This window comes from Crotalus tigris, unplaced genomic scaffold, assembly GCF_016545835.1.
Source record: "Crotalus tigris isolate CLP2741 ecotype Arizona unplaced genomic scaffold, ASM1654583v1 scf7180000020245.1906669, whole genome shotgun sequence".
NCBI lineage: Eukaryota > Metazoa > Chordata > Lepidosauria > Squamata > Viperidae > Crotalus > Crotalus tigris.
The window spans coordinates 1,596,152-1,611,547 of NW_024097926.1; the positions used below are offsets into that span (position 1 = coordinate 1,596,152).

Sequence of the window (15,396 nt, forward strand, 5' to 3'; positions counted from 1 at the left end):
TAAAATATATATATATATATATATATAAATATATATCTTACTTTCTTATAGCCTATCCAAGTGGAGACATCTCCTAACTGGGATGTTTTAAATAAGGGTGAGAAATCTAGGTTTACCCCCAGAGGTTTCTTTCAACATCTGCCTGCAACTGATCAGTCAGTTCCTCTTCCTTGCTGGGGAGACAAGAAGAAAAGTTTGTTTGTTTGTTTGTATCCGGCCTTTATTGTTTTGACAAATAACTCAAGGCAGCCAACATATCCAACACATCTTCCTTCTCCTGTTTTCCCCATAAAAACAATCCTGTGAGGTGGGTTGGATTGAAAGAGAAAGGGACTGGCCCAAAGTCACCGAGCTGGCTTTCATGCTTAAGGCGGAACTAGAACTCACTGCCTCCTGGTGATTAGCTCAAAGTCACCCAGTTGGCTTTCATGCCTAAGGCGGGACTAGAATTCATTGCCTCATGGTGACTGGCCCAAAGTCACCCAGATGGCTTTCATGCTTAAGGCGGGACTAGAACTCACTGCCTCCTGGTGATTGGCCCAAGGTCATCCAGCTGGCTTTCATGCTTCAGGCGGGACTAGAATTCACTGCCTCCTGGTGATTGGCCCAAAGTCGCCCAACTGGCTTTCATGCCTAAGGCGGGACTAGAACTCCCAGTCTCCTGGTGATTGGCCCAAAGTCACACATCTGTCTTTCATGTAAAGGCAGGACTAGAACTCAACGTCTCCTAGTTTGTAGCCTGATGTCTTAACCGTTAGACTAAACTAGCTTTCATTGGTGGCATAATTGTACTTAGCTGGCAAATGGCGCCTAGCAATCCGAATTAAACATTGAAATGAGAAAGTACTTTAATTTAAAAATACCCACTGATTAGACTCCATAGTACACAACGCCCAAAGATCAGGCAACTATTTCGCTTAAAGTGATCGTTTGTTTCTTACAACATCTTGAGATGATGGAGTTCACATAGCCCCGTCAACTATGCAACCTCCACTTTTATTGGATTGACGTGTACAGATAGTCCTTGACCTGTAATCCTTCATTACACAAATGTTTGAAGTTATAACGACACTTAAAAAAAGAGACTTCCGTCCAACTAATCCTCATACTTATGACTTGCAGCCTCTCCAGAGTCACGGAATCAAAAGTCAGGTACTTGGCCACCTAAATGTATTTGCAGCATCCTGGGGGATCATGTGATCCTCATTTGCGACCGTCCTAGCTGGTCTCCGACAGGCAAAGTCAATGGCTGGCTGGGGAATTCTGGGAGTTGAAGTCCACACAGCTTAAAATTGCTACGTTTGGAAAACAATGCTTTAGTTTGTATAGTTGAAACCTACCAAAAATTTGACTGGGTTTAGCAATTAACTTAGTTAATTAGTTACATTTTGGAATAGGTGCCCACGAGAAAATGGAGCAGAAGGGAGGGCTATATCCAGGGAAGATGGCAAAAAATGAATATTTTTTCCAAGAATGAAACCTCCTTGATGTTTTATTCTTCGGCTGATGCAGCTAAACATTTTGAGCAAAACCAAAAGAAGTTATTTTAACAGAACGACAGAGTTTGGAAGGGACCTTGGAGGTCATCCAGTCGAGCCCCTGCTTGAGCAGAAGACCCTATTATGCCATTCCAGACAAATGGCTATCCAGTCTCTTCTTAAAAACCTCCAGTGATAGAGCATCCACAACTTCTGGAGGCAAGGAGTTGCATTGGTTAATTGTTGTAATCTGCCAGGAAATTTCTAGGAGAACTAAGATGATTTTGTTCTCTTTTGTCTGACTTTAGTTCTCAAGAAGCCCATTTAGGCGCTGCAAATGAGAGAAAATCTGATTTTAACTGCTAGTTTCTCTTTGCCATCTGGTTAGGTTCGGACTTTTAAACTGAGTGTCTGTGTTGCACATATAAAAAAACCCCAAACTGGCTCTATTGAACTGCCTTCAATTCAAGGACTGACCATGCCTTGCCAATTTGATTCAGAAAACTTCCTGGCTTGGGGAGTCGATCCAACGGCTGTGAAATCCAGCCTATCTCTTCTCCAAGAAAAAAGAAGAAGAAGAAGAAGGAGAAATAGAATATTGCATATTATCTTTGTAGCCTCTACCGGAGGCAGATAAGCTTGGAAAAACCGCTGATGTCTTCTTAGGAAATTGTTTAACCAGGATAACCCGGGACTGTCTGTCCACACAACTCGTTAATTGTTCACCAGCTTGAGAAACAAGTTTGAGCAAGAAATGAAGAGCCAGCTTAAAAACAAAAAAAACAAAACGGCTGTAAAATCGAAGCACCAAAATCTCGTTTGAAAAATCCCCATTTCCTTTCTGGGAAGGCATCCCCAGGACTCCATCCCTGGACCCAGCCATTATTATTATTATTTTTTTTTGCAGTTTTTAAAGCCCCCTCTTCCATGGAGTGGGGGAAATAATTTAATGAATAGAGTTGTCTCTGCTTTTCATTCCTTTTTTTCGTTCTTGACAACTGCTTGGAGTGTGTGAACTCAGGACAAGCCCCAGAAAAATCTCTTAGCCAAGGCAACCTTGCCAGTTTTTCTTTCTGCTCTCCCACCCCCTCCTGCTTAATAGTCACCCCCTACTCACACACACACACACACACACACACACACACACCCCTGCCCATTGCATTCTGCTCCCATTTTCATGAATGGCTGTATTTTCTGCTCTGCCTTTGCCTCTCCAGCTAATCCTTCCAAAAGCCTTAGGACCTTGATCCCGGCAAATTAGGTCTTGCGTAATCCCACCCCAGGAGAGAAACGGGGCCCCTGCGCAATCTTTTGCAAGCATCCCCACGATCACAGTTCACACCGAAGCATCCTCAACCCCCCCTCCCCACACACACAGATGGTTTTTGGTGCTCCTAGCAAGAGGGAGGAAAAAAACTGACGGCCTCGTCTGGGGGTGCCCAGATTTTGCAACCCCAGAGTTTGCCACCACCACGGCCTCCTCCGTGTTTTTAATTCCTTCCACCCTCGTGGTCCCCTCCAGCGATGTTTTCACTGGACGCCAAGTGGGCCGGGGAATAACTTTTTCAAAATGCTGAGCCTGAATTCAGAAAAGAAAAGGTTTTTTTTTTCTTCTTTTCCTTGTTCTCTAGTGCCAGAGAAAGACTGGACGGAGCTGGCATGATTTCCAGAGAAACTGTCCTGGAAACGCCGATGAATTCCTAACTGGAAATCCTCGTTTTTTGCCTTTGCGAGGGGCTCCTTCTCCGCCATGACGTTTGCTGAGCTTCTGGAGCAGATTGGAGGGATGGGCCGCTTCCAGATCCTCCAGATCACTCTGCTGGTGACCCCGATTTTATTAACAGCCAGCCATAATCTGCTCCAGAATTTTTCAGCCGGGATACCCGATCACCATTGCCGGATCAGGCTAGCACCCAACGGCACGTATGCCCATATCAACTGGACTCAAATGTCAACCGGTGGGGAAGAGGTCTGGGGGGTTCCCAAAGATGCCAGCGGGCAACCTGAAAAATGCCTCCGCTTTGTGGCCACTGAGTGGCCTCCACTGAACGCCAGCGCCGACACTGGGGGCAACGGCACGGGCTTGGCGACCGAACCGTGCCTGGACGGATGGGTTTACGACCGAAGCATTTTCACCAACACCATCATCATGGAGGTGAGGGGGCAGAGGGGGTGATGGGGAATGGCGATCGGATCCGGATTCTGTCGAGGTTCAGAAGCCCAATTTTGAACCCGGGATTGTGCGCAAAAGCCAGGCTCCAAAGGGTTAAGATATCAGCCATGCAGGTGAGCAACTCAAATCTGTTCTCAAGCTTGGAAGGGGACAGGCTGTATCCTCAGAAATAAATCTGCTTTTTGAACCTTCTTCAGGACTTAACAGATTTGAAGAGGTCTCCAAAAGATCCCGCGCTCCCATGCCCCAAAAGAAAGCTTCCACAGGTGGAGGTGGCCTCATTTTTGGGGGGAGAAGGGGGGGGCAGAAAGAGGAAAAAAATCAACATTTGTAAAGCATGTTAAGACTAGGATGGCAAAAATCAAGATTCTGCAGAATTCCCCCCTTTTTTCCCCTCCATGCTAAGAGTACAGAATACAGTCACAAGAGTTGGAAGGGACCTTGGAGGTCATCTAGTCCAACCCCCTGCTCAAGCATTCTGGGCTGTCCAGTCTCTTCTTGAAAAACCTCCAGCCCAAATTATCTTGGGGTGTGTATGTGATTTATTTATTTATATTAAAAGAATAAGGGGGTGGTGGTTATTCAATTGTTTTATTTTATTTTTTTAATTGTTCCCATTGTTTAGAAGGGGAACAGCAGTGTTACCCCATCTATTCTGCCGTTCTCTTTCTGGTCAGTTGGAACAATTACAAAAAGAAACCTATTTTTCAATTGTCGTTCGGTCTCGGAGCTAAATGAGGTGGGAGAAGGGGTCCGCCTAATATCCTAAACTAGGGTGCAAAGAATAAAGTTAGAAAGTCAAGTAAAGGAGGAAGAGAAGAGATCCTGCAGTTAATCCAGAGAGGGCTCAGATTCAGCCCTGGAATAAATTATTCAGCCCTGGATTAGCTTGCCTTCAGAAGTTGTGGGTGTTCTAACACTGGAGGTTTTTAAGAAGAGATTGGACAGCCATTTGTCTGGAATGATGTGGGGGTCTCCTGCTCGAGCAAGGGGTTGGACTAGGTGACCTCCAGGGTCCCTTGTAGCTCTGTTATTCTGAGATCTTTAACTCCACAGTTAAACTGCAACAAAAGTCTCTCTCTCTCTCTCTCTCTCTCTCTCTCTCTCTCTCTCTCTCTCTCACACACACACACACACACACACACACTTGTCTGAGATGGTATAGGTTCTCCTGCTTGAGCGGGGGTTGGACTAGATGACCTCTAGGGTCCCTTCTAACTCTGTTATTCTGAGATTTCCCTCTCTTTAACTCCACAGTTATGCTGCAACAAAAGTCTCTCTCTCTCTCTCTCTCTCTCTCTCTCTCTCACACACACACATACACACACACACCATGTTTCCTGAGGCAAACAGACCTTTGAGGCTATTTCTAACATTATCCCGGAATATCACAGAGTGGAACCTGATCCCTATAATAGGGCAAAGTTCTCCAGGGTATAAGACACGGCTGAAAGATGTGCCTAAATGAACATTTCAGTGTCTACCTTCCTATCTGTGCTGTTTCCCCCCCCCCAACACACACACACATACACAGACACAAACTTCCTACTGTTTAAATAAGTCTATCTTTCTTGTAGCTGTTTTTCCCTGTTGTTGTTTTTTTTTACTTTGGATTACAGGCAACCTGTTGCAAAACACCAGCAGTTCTCGGGGATTTATTTATGAAATGTCACCGGTGGTGCCCGTCTCCCTTTCCATGGTGAATCTGGGTCGTCTGCCATTCAAAGGTGTCAGTCATTCATACAGTTAATGCCCCTGAGGGCATCTTGATTTTACTGACATAGTCGATCGGCGACTTTTAAGACGCTGTGGACTTCAACTCCCAGAATGGAAGGGAGCGGAAGTCCACAAATCTTAAAAAGTCACCAAGTTTGGAGATCTTTGATTTATATCCTGCCTTGAGCTCAGAAGTTCAAGTGCTCCCTCTTTCCATTTTTCCCTGGAACAACTACCCTGCGAGGGAGGCTGGGCGGAGAGGGAGGGTTCGGACTCAAGACACCCAAGAGAGATTCAGTGGCTAAAGGGGGATTTTACAATAGAATAGAATGGACCTGGAAGGGACCTTGGAGGTCTTCTAGTCCACCCCCCTTGCTCAAGCAGGAGAACCTATACCATCTCAAACAAGTGACTGTCCAGTCTCTTCTTAAAAACCTCCAGTGATGGAGCGCCCACGACTTCTGTTGACAAGTTGTTCCACCGGTTAATTGTCCTCGCTGTCAGGAAGTTTCTCCTTAATTCCAGGTTGCTTCTCTCTTTGGTTAGTTTCCGACCATTGTTTCTTGTCCTTCCCTCTGGTGCTTTGGAGAATAATTTGCATCCCTCTTCTTGGTGGCAGCCCCTCAAATACTGGAGCACTGTTATCATGTCTCCCCTATTTCTTCTTTTCTTTAAACTGGCCAAACCCAAGTCCCGCAGCCGTTCTTCATATGTTTTGGTCTCCAAGGCCTTGGACCATCTTAGTTGCTCTTCTCTGAATTTTTTCCAAACTCTCAACATCTTTTTTTGTGATAAGGTGACCAAAATTGGCTGCAGCATTCCAGGTGTGTTCTTACTAGGGCTCTGTAAAGCGATACTAGTACTTTGCGTGATCTTGATTCTATGCTTCTGTTTATACAAGCCAGGATTGTGTTAGCGTTTTTGGCTGCTGCTGCTGCTGCTGCACACGGCTGGCTCATGGTCAAGTGATCGTCCACTAGGACTCCAAGGTCCCTCTCACAGTTCCTGGTTTTGAGCCAGGTCTCGCCTAGTTTTAACTCTGGGTCTGCTATGTTGTGTGAACGGGATTCAGGAAATGAAACACATCTCTCCCTCTCTCTTCCTCCTGTTTTTCCTTCCACCAGTGGGACCTTGTTTGCAACCAGAAGACTCGGAGACAGATGGCCCAGTCCATTTACATGGGAGGCGTTCTTGCTGGCGCTCTTATATTGGGGAGCTTAGCAGACAGGTGGGTGTTTACAAGCAGAGCCGTGCTTTCTGGCAAAGATAGTTGGAAACTGGGGGATGCAACTGTGATGGATTCATATTCCACTTCTGCCACCAACACCGCCTTTCTAGGTTTGTGGAAGTCACTCTCTTGGCCTTGGTCCTCTTCCCCTGCCTCCCCAGGGGAATAATTGTGGCCTCTCAAAAAAGAGAGAGAAGGACTAAGTGAAAGGAAAGAGAAGGAGAAAGAGAAACAGAAACAGAAAGAAAGGGTAGACAAAAATGCCAAATCCAGCCTGAACATCTGGCTGGCTGTGCGATGATTAATAATAATAACAATACCATCAAACATCCACATCTGCCTATCCCAGGTCCTGGGTAAGGACTCGATAGGTAGACAAAATGCCAAATCCAGTCTGAACATCTGGCTGACTGTGCGATGATCCATAATAATAATAATAATAATAAGTTGGAAGGGACCTTAGAGGTCATCTAGTCCAACCCCCTGCTCAGGCAGGAAGCCCTGTACTATTTCAGACAAGTGGCCGTCCAGTCTCTTCTTAAAAACGTTTTAAAAAGTATCGATAGACTTATGACTGCAACCTCTCAAGAAAGGAGAAATTGTGCCCAGGGACTGATGCAGAATTCTGTGCCGCAGGTTCGGCCGCAAAGCAATCTTAACTTGGTCCTACCTCCAGCTGGCGATCTCGGGGGTGTGCACGGCTTTTGCGCCCAATTTCGCAGCCTACTGTGCCTTTCGGTTCCTGGTTGGCATGGCGCTCTCTGGCATTGTCCTCAACTGCATGTCTTTAGGTAAGGTGGGAAGAAGGGGGTCCTGGGGAAAAAGCAGGTGGGGGGAGGATGGGAAAAACAAGATATTTACAGGATTTTTCAAGGCCGCTTTTAGAAGTCTTCAGACTTTGTAGCCAGTTCTCTCTGCTAGGGTTTCTCAGTCACTTTTAATGTGGGTGGACTCCAATTCCCAGAATTCCCCAGCCAGCCGTGCTGGGAGTTGAAGTCCGCACATCTCAAAGCTTGTTGGCGAGGGAATTCTGGGAGTTGAAGTCCACACATCATAAAGCAAGCTGGCTGGGGGATTCTGGGAAATGAAGTCCCCATGCCTTAAAGCATGCTGGCTGGGGAATCCTGGGAATTGAAGTCCACCTATCTTAAAGTATGCTAGTCAGGGGATTCTGGGAGTTGAAGTCCACCCACTTTAAAGCCTGCTGGCTGGGGAATCCTGGGAATTGAAGTCCACCTATCTTAAAGTATGCTAGTCAGGGGATTCTGGGAGTTGAAGTCCACCCACTTTAAAGGCTGCAGTCTGGGGAATTCTGGGAATTGAAGTCCACAGGCCTTAAAGTTGCCATGGTTGAGCAACACCGCCCCTAAGTCCTCCTTCTCTTTTGTGTAAGGTAATAAGAATCCCCAAAGGTGAGCAAAATGATAATTCAGTGCAAGTCTAAGCACACTTTCTACGCCATTCAGCTGGTTCCCGATTCTCAAAACTGACAGGGTAGTGTTTCTCCCCCAGAGTAGAAATATGGCTGTTTCAAAGAGCTGCACCGGTTGGATTTGGGACTGGCAGACTGCTGTTGGGAGCAAAGAGCTCGTGTCAAGGGGGTGCCCAAGGTTTATTTTGCAGAATTACGCTTTTGTGCATTCCTGATCCCCTGCGCAATGTTTTGTCCCCAGCGTGCTCTAGACCTGTCCAAATATTTATCTCTGCGGTTTGCCATACCTGAGGCTTAATTTGATTAAGGCCCACTGGGAAGAAGGGGTCATGTGTTGCACAGAGAATGCAGGGATAATGGGGGGGGGGCAGGACACTGCACTCCCTCAGGCACAAGGAGACAAATGATGCAACAGAACCGGGTTGCATCTCATATTGCCAGCTGTTGTGGAGGGGGGGGGAAGGACACCCAATGGGAAGCCGTTGAACTCTCCCTGGCCACTTTGCATTACTCAGGAATAATTAAAGAAAGATTTTGTTCATGATATGGAGGAAAGTGTGATGGCTTGCTACTGTCTGAATGGGGAAAAGATGGTTTAATGTTGGAGAACAGGAGCATTGGGGGGGAGGGAAGCAAGATGGCAACCGATTTGGAAATCAGTTGCGAAGAGTAAAACAGTGTTTCTCAAGCCTGACAACTTCAAAAAGGGTGGACTTCAACCCCCAGAATTCCCCACTCATCATCCTTTAAGAGGGATGGACTTCAACTCCCAGAATTCCCCAGCCAGTATGCTTTAAGATGGGAGGACTTCAACTCCCAGAATTCCCCAGCCAGCATGCTTTAAGATGGGAGGACTTCAACTCCCAGAATTCCTTCACCAGGCTGCATGGACCTCAACTCCCAGAAGCATGCTGGCTGACTGAGGAATTCTGGAAGTCGAAGCCCCCTCCTCCCTTTGTAAAGTTGCCAAGCTCTAGAAACAGTGACCTAAAAACTTAACAAACGTAACATCCCTGCTTCCTTCCTTCCTTGCATTAGTCCTGGAGTGGGTGCCCACCAACATCCGAACCATCGCTGGCACCCTGGTGGGGTATTCTGCCACCTTTGGGCAAATCATTCTTCCGGGCCTGGCTTATGCGCTTCCAGACTGGCGCCAGCTGCAATTCACGGCCTCCATGCCGTTCTTTGCCTTCTTCATCTACTCGTGGTGAGCAGGTAGCATCTTTGGGGCGGCCATTCCTAAAACCTTTATTATTAATTATTAAGCGAATGCTAAAGTGGCTAAGTTAGTAACCCTGTTGTCAAGTGAATCTGGCTTCCCCCACTGACTTTGCTTGTCGGAAGGTCGCAAAAGGGATCACGTGACCCTGTCGCAAATACATAAACAATGACCCACAATCCTCTCTTAACGATGGCAATCGAGACTGCCAACATTGCTGTCGTTAAGCGATGCGGTTACTGGTAGTCCTTGACTTATCACCACAAGTGAGCCCAACGTTTCCCTGGAAAAGCAAGACAGTTATCAGTGGAGTTTAGTGCCCCATTCTGCAACCTTTCTTGCCACAGTTGCTAAGTGAATCACTGTGGTTGTTAAGTTAGAAACACAGTTGTTAAGTGAATCTGGTTTCCCCATGGAATTCACTTGTCAGGAGGTCGCAAAAGGGGATTGCTTGACCCCGGAACACCGCAAACATCGTATATAATTCAGGGGTAGGCAACCTTGGCTCTTTTATGACTGGTGGACTTCGACTCCTAGAATTCCTGAGCCAGCCATGCCTTTTTTTTTTCCCTCCTACCTCCTATAGCAGAAAGATTGCAGAGGAAGGGATTATAAGAGAGTAAGCACATCGATGGGTATACACATCCTGCTGGCTTAAGAATTCTGAGGTTGCTTACCTCTGACCTAGAAATACCTCTGTGTCCATCAGTTCCAGTGACTGACAGCTCTTCTTGTCCACAAGTCCTTCTTAATGCCTCATCTATTGAAGTCTCATCTCATTTGGTTTAGGGCAGGGGTAGGCAACCTTGGCTCTTTTATAACTCGTGGACTTCCACTCCCAGAATTCCTGAGCCAGCCATGCTGAGGGGAAAGGGAGAGGTTTCTAAGCTGAGCCATGCTGGCTCAGGAATTCTGGGAATTTAATTTTTTTCCTGGTGCCGTTGCAACTTCAAACGGTCCACTAAACAAACAGTTGTAAGTGGAGGACTACCTGTAATCTGTTCCTGTTGCAAAGGCTGCTAGCCTCTCCGAAGTCACCGGATGGGGGGGGTTTTTTGGCGCAAGGTGGTTTGCAGAATCGGCCCGGTGGCTGGTGCTGTCTGGCAAAGTGGAGCGGGCGGTCGATGTGCTGAAGAAGGTGGCTCAGCTGAACGGGAAGAAAGACGAAGGAGAGAAGCTCAACACTGAGGTTAGTTAGAAAGTAGGTTAGTAGCGGGGGGGGGGGGTGTACCCGTCTTAAAGTTGGCAAGGTTGGACACCCTTAGTTCAGTCTGAATTACCCATCTGCTGAGTTGATCACTTGGTTTTGAAAGCCAGCAGATTCCTCTTTCTCACCTTTGGTGTGATCTACAGATGTTGTTTGAGAATCCCAGCTGAATTTCTCCTGGGGATCTGGGGGTCTGGTTTCAGAGCCCAGGTCCCTGTGGGAGGGGATAGCAGGAGCTGCTCTTTTGAAGAAAATCCAAAGTCAGTTCCGTTGGGCCAAATAGGACCAAATTCCCCCCCCCCCAAAAAAAAGAGAATCGCTGCTTGTGACACTGATTTGTCATCTTTGTGGTTGCATGTCAGGTCTTGAAATCCAGCATGCAGAAGGAAATGACTTTGGCTCAGTCATCTTACACTCTCGCCTCCTTGGGCCGGACCCCGACGGTGCGCCGGATCTCCTGCTGCATTTCCAGCGTGTGGTACGTTGCGATGGGCACCCCTTCCTTCCTTCCTTCCTTCCTTCCTTCCTTCCTTCCTTCCTTCCTTCCTTCCTTCCTTCCTTCCTTCCCTAAAGGCCTTGTTCTCGGAGCCATGCTGAGGACTGGAAACTTGAGTGCCGACCTCTGCGAGTTTCAAAGGCTCAGGCAGACCCGTAGACAAAGTGAATTCCCCGGTTTCAGGTTTGCAACCAGTTTCGCTTACTACGGCCTGGCGATGGACCTTCAACATTTTGGCTTCAGCATCTACCTGATCCAGGTGGCCTTCGGTACCATCGACATCCCTGCCAAGCTGGGGTCGGCCATCGGCATGAGTTACGTCGGAAGGAGAACCACGCAAGCTTCGTCTGTCATTTTGGCCGGGCTGGCAATTCTGGTCAATATCTTGGTGCCCTCAGGTGAACCATCTGAAATCGTGCAGGTGACACAGGAAGCCATGGTTAGGGCCCCCCCCGTGGTCAAAATTAATCTGATCTAAATGCCGTCCGCTCAGGAGACAAAGAATACGGATAGTCCTTGGGTTACGACAGCAAGCAGGACCAGATTTCCCGTGACCGAGCAATGCAGTTGTAAAGCAGGTTATGTAGAGGTAGCCCTTGCCTTGTTCATTTAGTGACCATCCAAAGGTATAAAACGGCACTTGTAAATCAAGATGGCAGCAGCAAGCAAAGATCTACCCTCTTTTGCACCTGGGTGGCATTAGGAAAAGTTAAAATAAAGAAAGGCACCGTTTCAACCAGCGGGAAATTTTCTTAAATTTAGGTTGAAGCTCACCCTGAAATAGGTTATCCTACTTGGACAATTTTAAGACCTGTGGACTTCAACTCCCAGAATTCCTCAGCCAGTCATGAATTCTGGGAGTTGAAATCCACCCATCTGAAAGCATGGCTGGCTGGGGAATTCTGGGAGTTGAAGTCCACAAGTCTTAAAAGTTGCCAAGGTTGGTCACGCCTGCCCTAAAGGTTTATTATTTATTTACCTGCCAACGGAAGGAAAGGATCCCGTGCGTTTTGACAATAAATATAGAATTTGTTTTAGCATGGAGTGTCCTAACGTTCCTGTTTTCATCTCCTGTTTTTTTTTTCCCCCCTCCTCTGTTCTTCTTCATCCTTATTGAAGATTTACGGACTCTGAGAACATTTTTGGCAGTGCTCGGCAAAGGGTGTCTGGCGTCTTCTTTCAACTGCTTGTACCTTTACACCGGAGAACTGTACCCTACGGTGATCAGGTACGTCGCCCCAACATCTCAGAGGCTCCTGAACCCGTGTCAGGTTTTCAAGTTTTCATCATGGGTTTTTTTTTTCCACCTGCACTTTGCCATCTTGCTATTGCGTGATTCAAATGGCCAAATTATTCTCCCTTTGGGGGCAAGGTTGTCTGATCATGCACCTGGTGCAGAACCAGGAGTGGAAAATGAGCAGAATCAATCTCTAAAGTGTGAATTCGAGGCAGGCGGGGAGATTTGAATCCAGGACCAGGAATTAACAAGGTATGCAGGTAGTTCTCGACTTATACCCACAGTTGGGGGCCAGAATGTCCATTGCTGAGCAAGGCGGTTGTTACAGAAGTTATGCCTGATTTAATGATCTTTTTTTGGGGGCCACCTTTGTGAAGTTAATCACTGCGATCGTTAAGCAAATCAAGCTGTCGTTAATCAAGTCTGGCTTGCCCCATTGATTTTGGTTGGGCTGGGAAGGTCTCAAATGTCAATCATGGGATCCCAGGACCCAGCACACATCCTAAATAGATGCTGGTTCCTACATACAGGTAGTCCTCGACTTACGACAATTCATTCAGCGACCGTTCAAAGTTACAACGGCACTGAAAACTGTGACTTATGACCGTTTTTCAGTTACGACCTTTGCAGCGTCCTCAGGGTTGTGCGATCAAAATTCAGATGCTTGGCAACTGGCTCATATTTATGACGGTTGCAGTGTCTTGGGGGGGGTCATGCGACCCCCTTTTGCGACCTTCGGACAAGCAGAGTCATTGAACTCGGTTGTGTAAGTCAAGGACTTCCTATACCTGAATTAGATCACATGACTGTGAGGATGCTGTTAAGAGGAAAATAGGGGAGACATGATAGCAGTATTCCGGTATTTGAGGGGCTGCCACCAAGAAGAGGGGGTCACGTTATTCTCCAAAGCAGCAGAGGGAAGGACAAGAAACAATGGTTGGAAACTATCAGAGAGAGAAGCAACTTGGAATTGAGAAACTTTCTAACAGTGAAGACAATTAACCAGTGGAACAGCTTGCCACCAGAAATCGTGGGTGCTCCATCGCTGGAGCTTTTTAAGAAGAGACTGGACAGTCACTTGTCCAATCATAGCTTCTCCTGCCTGAGTGGGGGGCTGGACTAGAAGACCTCAAGATCCCTTTCAGCTCTATTCTATTCTAAGAGTCACAAGTCCAAGGGGGAGACCCGTAGAAAGCAAGGATCGAACATTCCCACAAATGCATGTAGGTGTGAAATGCAAGCATTCTTTTTTTGTTTTTTTGTTTTCATCGTTTGTGTCCTCCAAAAGCGATTTCTTACTGTTGCAGACAAACAGGGATGGGGCTCGGAAGCACCCTGGCCCGCGTGGGTGGCATTGTGGCACCCATGATCAAGATGACGGGCGAATACTGTTCGTATCTACCGTCGCTCATCTACGGCACGGCCCCCATCCTCTCTGGCATTGCCGCCATCTTCCTGCCCGAGACCCTCAACGTGCCCCTTCCTGATACTATAGACGAAGTGGAAGGGAGGTAAGTTTCTTGCAAGCATTGACTGTGCTGATAGGGCTCAGCGGGGGGGGGGAAGGTGTTGGCCTGGGGTCAAGATTCGAGTCCTCCTCTCAGCCACAGAAGCTCATTGGTTGACTCTGGGCAGTCCCGCCCACTCTCGCCAGTCTGGTACCACGGGGCAGATGCTAGACCACCCAGGTTTATCAATCTTGACAACCTGGACTTCAACCCCCAGAATCCCTATGCTGGCTGGAGAATTCCGAGAGTTATAGGGAATTATTTATTTAATATATTTTATTTGTATCCCGCTTTTGTTATTTTTATGAATAACTCTAAAGCAGCGAACATGTCCAACACGGCTTCCTCCTGTTTTCCCCATCACGTGTGAGGTGAGCTGGACAGAGAGAAAGTAACTGGCCCAAAGTCACCCAGCCAGTTTTCATGCCTAAGGTGGGACTGGAACTCACCATCTCCTAGTAATTGGCTCAAAATCACCCGGTGACTTTCATGCCTAAGGCGGGACTAGAACTCACCGTCTCCTGGTGATTGGCCCAAAGTCACCCAGCCAGCTTTGATGCCTGAGGCGGGACTAGAACTCACCAGCTCCTAGTGATTGGCCCAAAGTCACCTAAACATCTTTCATGCCTAAGGCGGGACTAGAACTCAGGATCCCCTGCTTTCTAGCCATGAGACCAAACTGGCTCTCTCCAAATTGAAGTCCACCCAACTTAAATCTTGCTCACTGGGGAATTCTGGGAGAGGAAGTCCACCCAACTTAAAGCATCTCTTGCAATTTCTGCTTGTTTTTAAATATTCCAGAATAACGCCGGAGCAACAGTGCCTTTCCGCTCAGAGCCAAGAACCAGTTTTGCTCCAGAAATTGGATCAAGGGAGAATGCTGGATGGTGGAATTTGCTAAAATGGGGGAAACGAGGAACAGGAAATCACTGCAGCTTCGTTAAACAACTTTAATTATCTTTTTTTTCCCCTTTAGGCTGGAGGTGGGATTTCTAGATTTAAAAAAAAAAAAAATCAACCAAATCAATAAATAAGAATTGATGAAAATTGTAGTCGTGCCTCCCTGATATTTTGAAGCCAAAGACATTCACAGAGGGTTCCAGTGCTAAAATGTGCTACTATGCAAGTAGTCCTCAACATACAGCTATTCACTTAGTGATAGTTCAAAGTTATGGCATAGACTTAGGACTGGTCCTCACACCTATGAAGTGTCCTCACAGTCACATAATCATGGTTTGGGCATATGGCAAACATTGCACATTTGCCCATGGTTGGAGTGTCATGGGATCACCTGATCACCTTGTTTTGGTCTTCCAAACCATCTTAAAGCCTGAAGACTGGGGGATTCTGGGAATTGAAGTCTGCAAGTCTCAAAAGTTGCCAAGTTTGGAGACCCCTAAGCAAAAGGTTGAGCCAAGCATCGACTCATTCACACATCATACTAAAACATGATTTTGCAATTCTGAACAAACCCCTGCCGGGAGGCTGGCTCAATCCAAGATGAAACAAGTCATATGACAGCTTTTGCACAAATTAGGATTTTGCTGACCGCCCAGTTATTTCCAGGATAGTTGAATCCCTAACACACTGTTCTTTTTTTGGCCTTCTGCAAAAGGGGGGGGGGTTGAGCCTCTGTTTAGAGTCCTTGCTCCATTCATTAGTTTTGAGAGAGGGAGGGAGGGAGGAAAAAGAGAAAGGATAA

The 15,396-nt window shown here is 47.0% G+C and overlaps 1 protein-coding gene across 1 annotated transcript; it reads left to right on the forward strand.

Annotated features, from left to right (window-relative positions):
- The first annotated feature begins 2,885 nt into the window (after positions 1 to 2,885).
- Positions 2,886 to 14,746, forward strand: LOC120318558 (solute carrier family 22 member 6-A-like). Its single transcript, XM_039366307.1, has 10 exons — positions 2,886 to 3,633; positions 6,492 to 6,595; positions 7,232 to 7,386; positions 9,066 to 9,234; positions 10,312 to 10,435; positions 10,816 to 10,931; positions 11,133 to 11,347; positions 12,069 to 12,177; positions 13,494 to 13,697; positions 14,496 to 14,746. The coding sequence occupies exons 1-10, from the start codon at positions 3,229 to 3,231 to the stop codon at positions 14,593 to 14,595; spliced, it is 1,701 nt and encodes a 566-aa protein (XP_039222241.1). The 5' UTR covers positions 2,886 to 3,228; the 3' UTR covers positions 14,596 to 14,746.
- The last annotated feature ends 650 nt before the right edge of the window (positions 14,747 to 15,396 follow it).

Excerpts from the sequence above, each read along its gene's own strand:
- LOC120318558 (XM_039366307.1), top strand. The coding sequence starts at position 3,229 with ATGACGTTTGCTGAGCTTCTGGAGCAGATTGGAGGGATGGGCCGCTTC. Across the intron at positions 10,436-10,815 it reads GAGAGAAGCTCAACACTGAG|GTCTTGAAATCCAGCATGCA; the intron begins GTTAGTTAGAAA and ends GTTGCATGTCAG. Across the intron at positions 10,932-11,132 it reads TGCTGCATTTCCAGCGTGTG|GTTTGCAACCAGTTTCGCTT; the intron begins GTACGTTGCGAT and ends CCCCGGTTTCAG.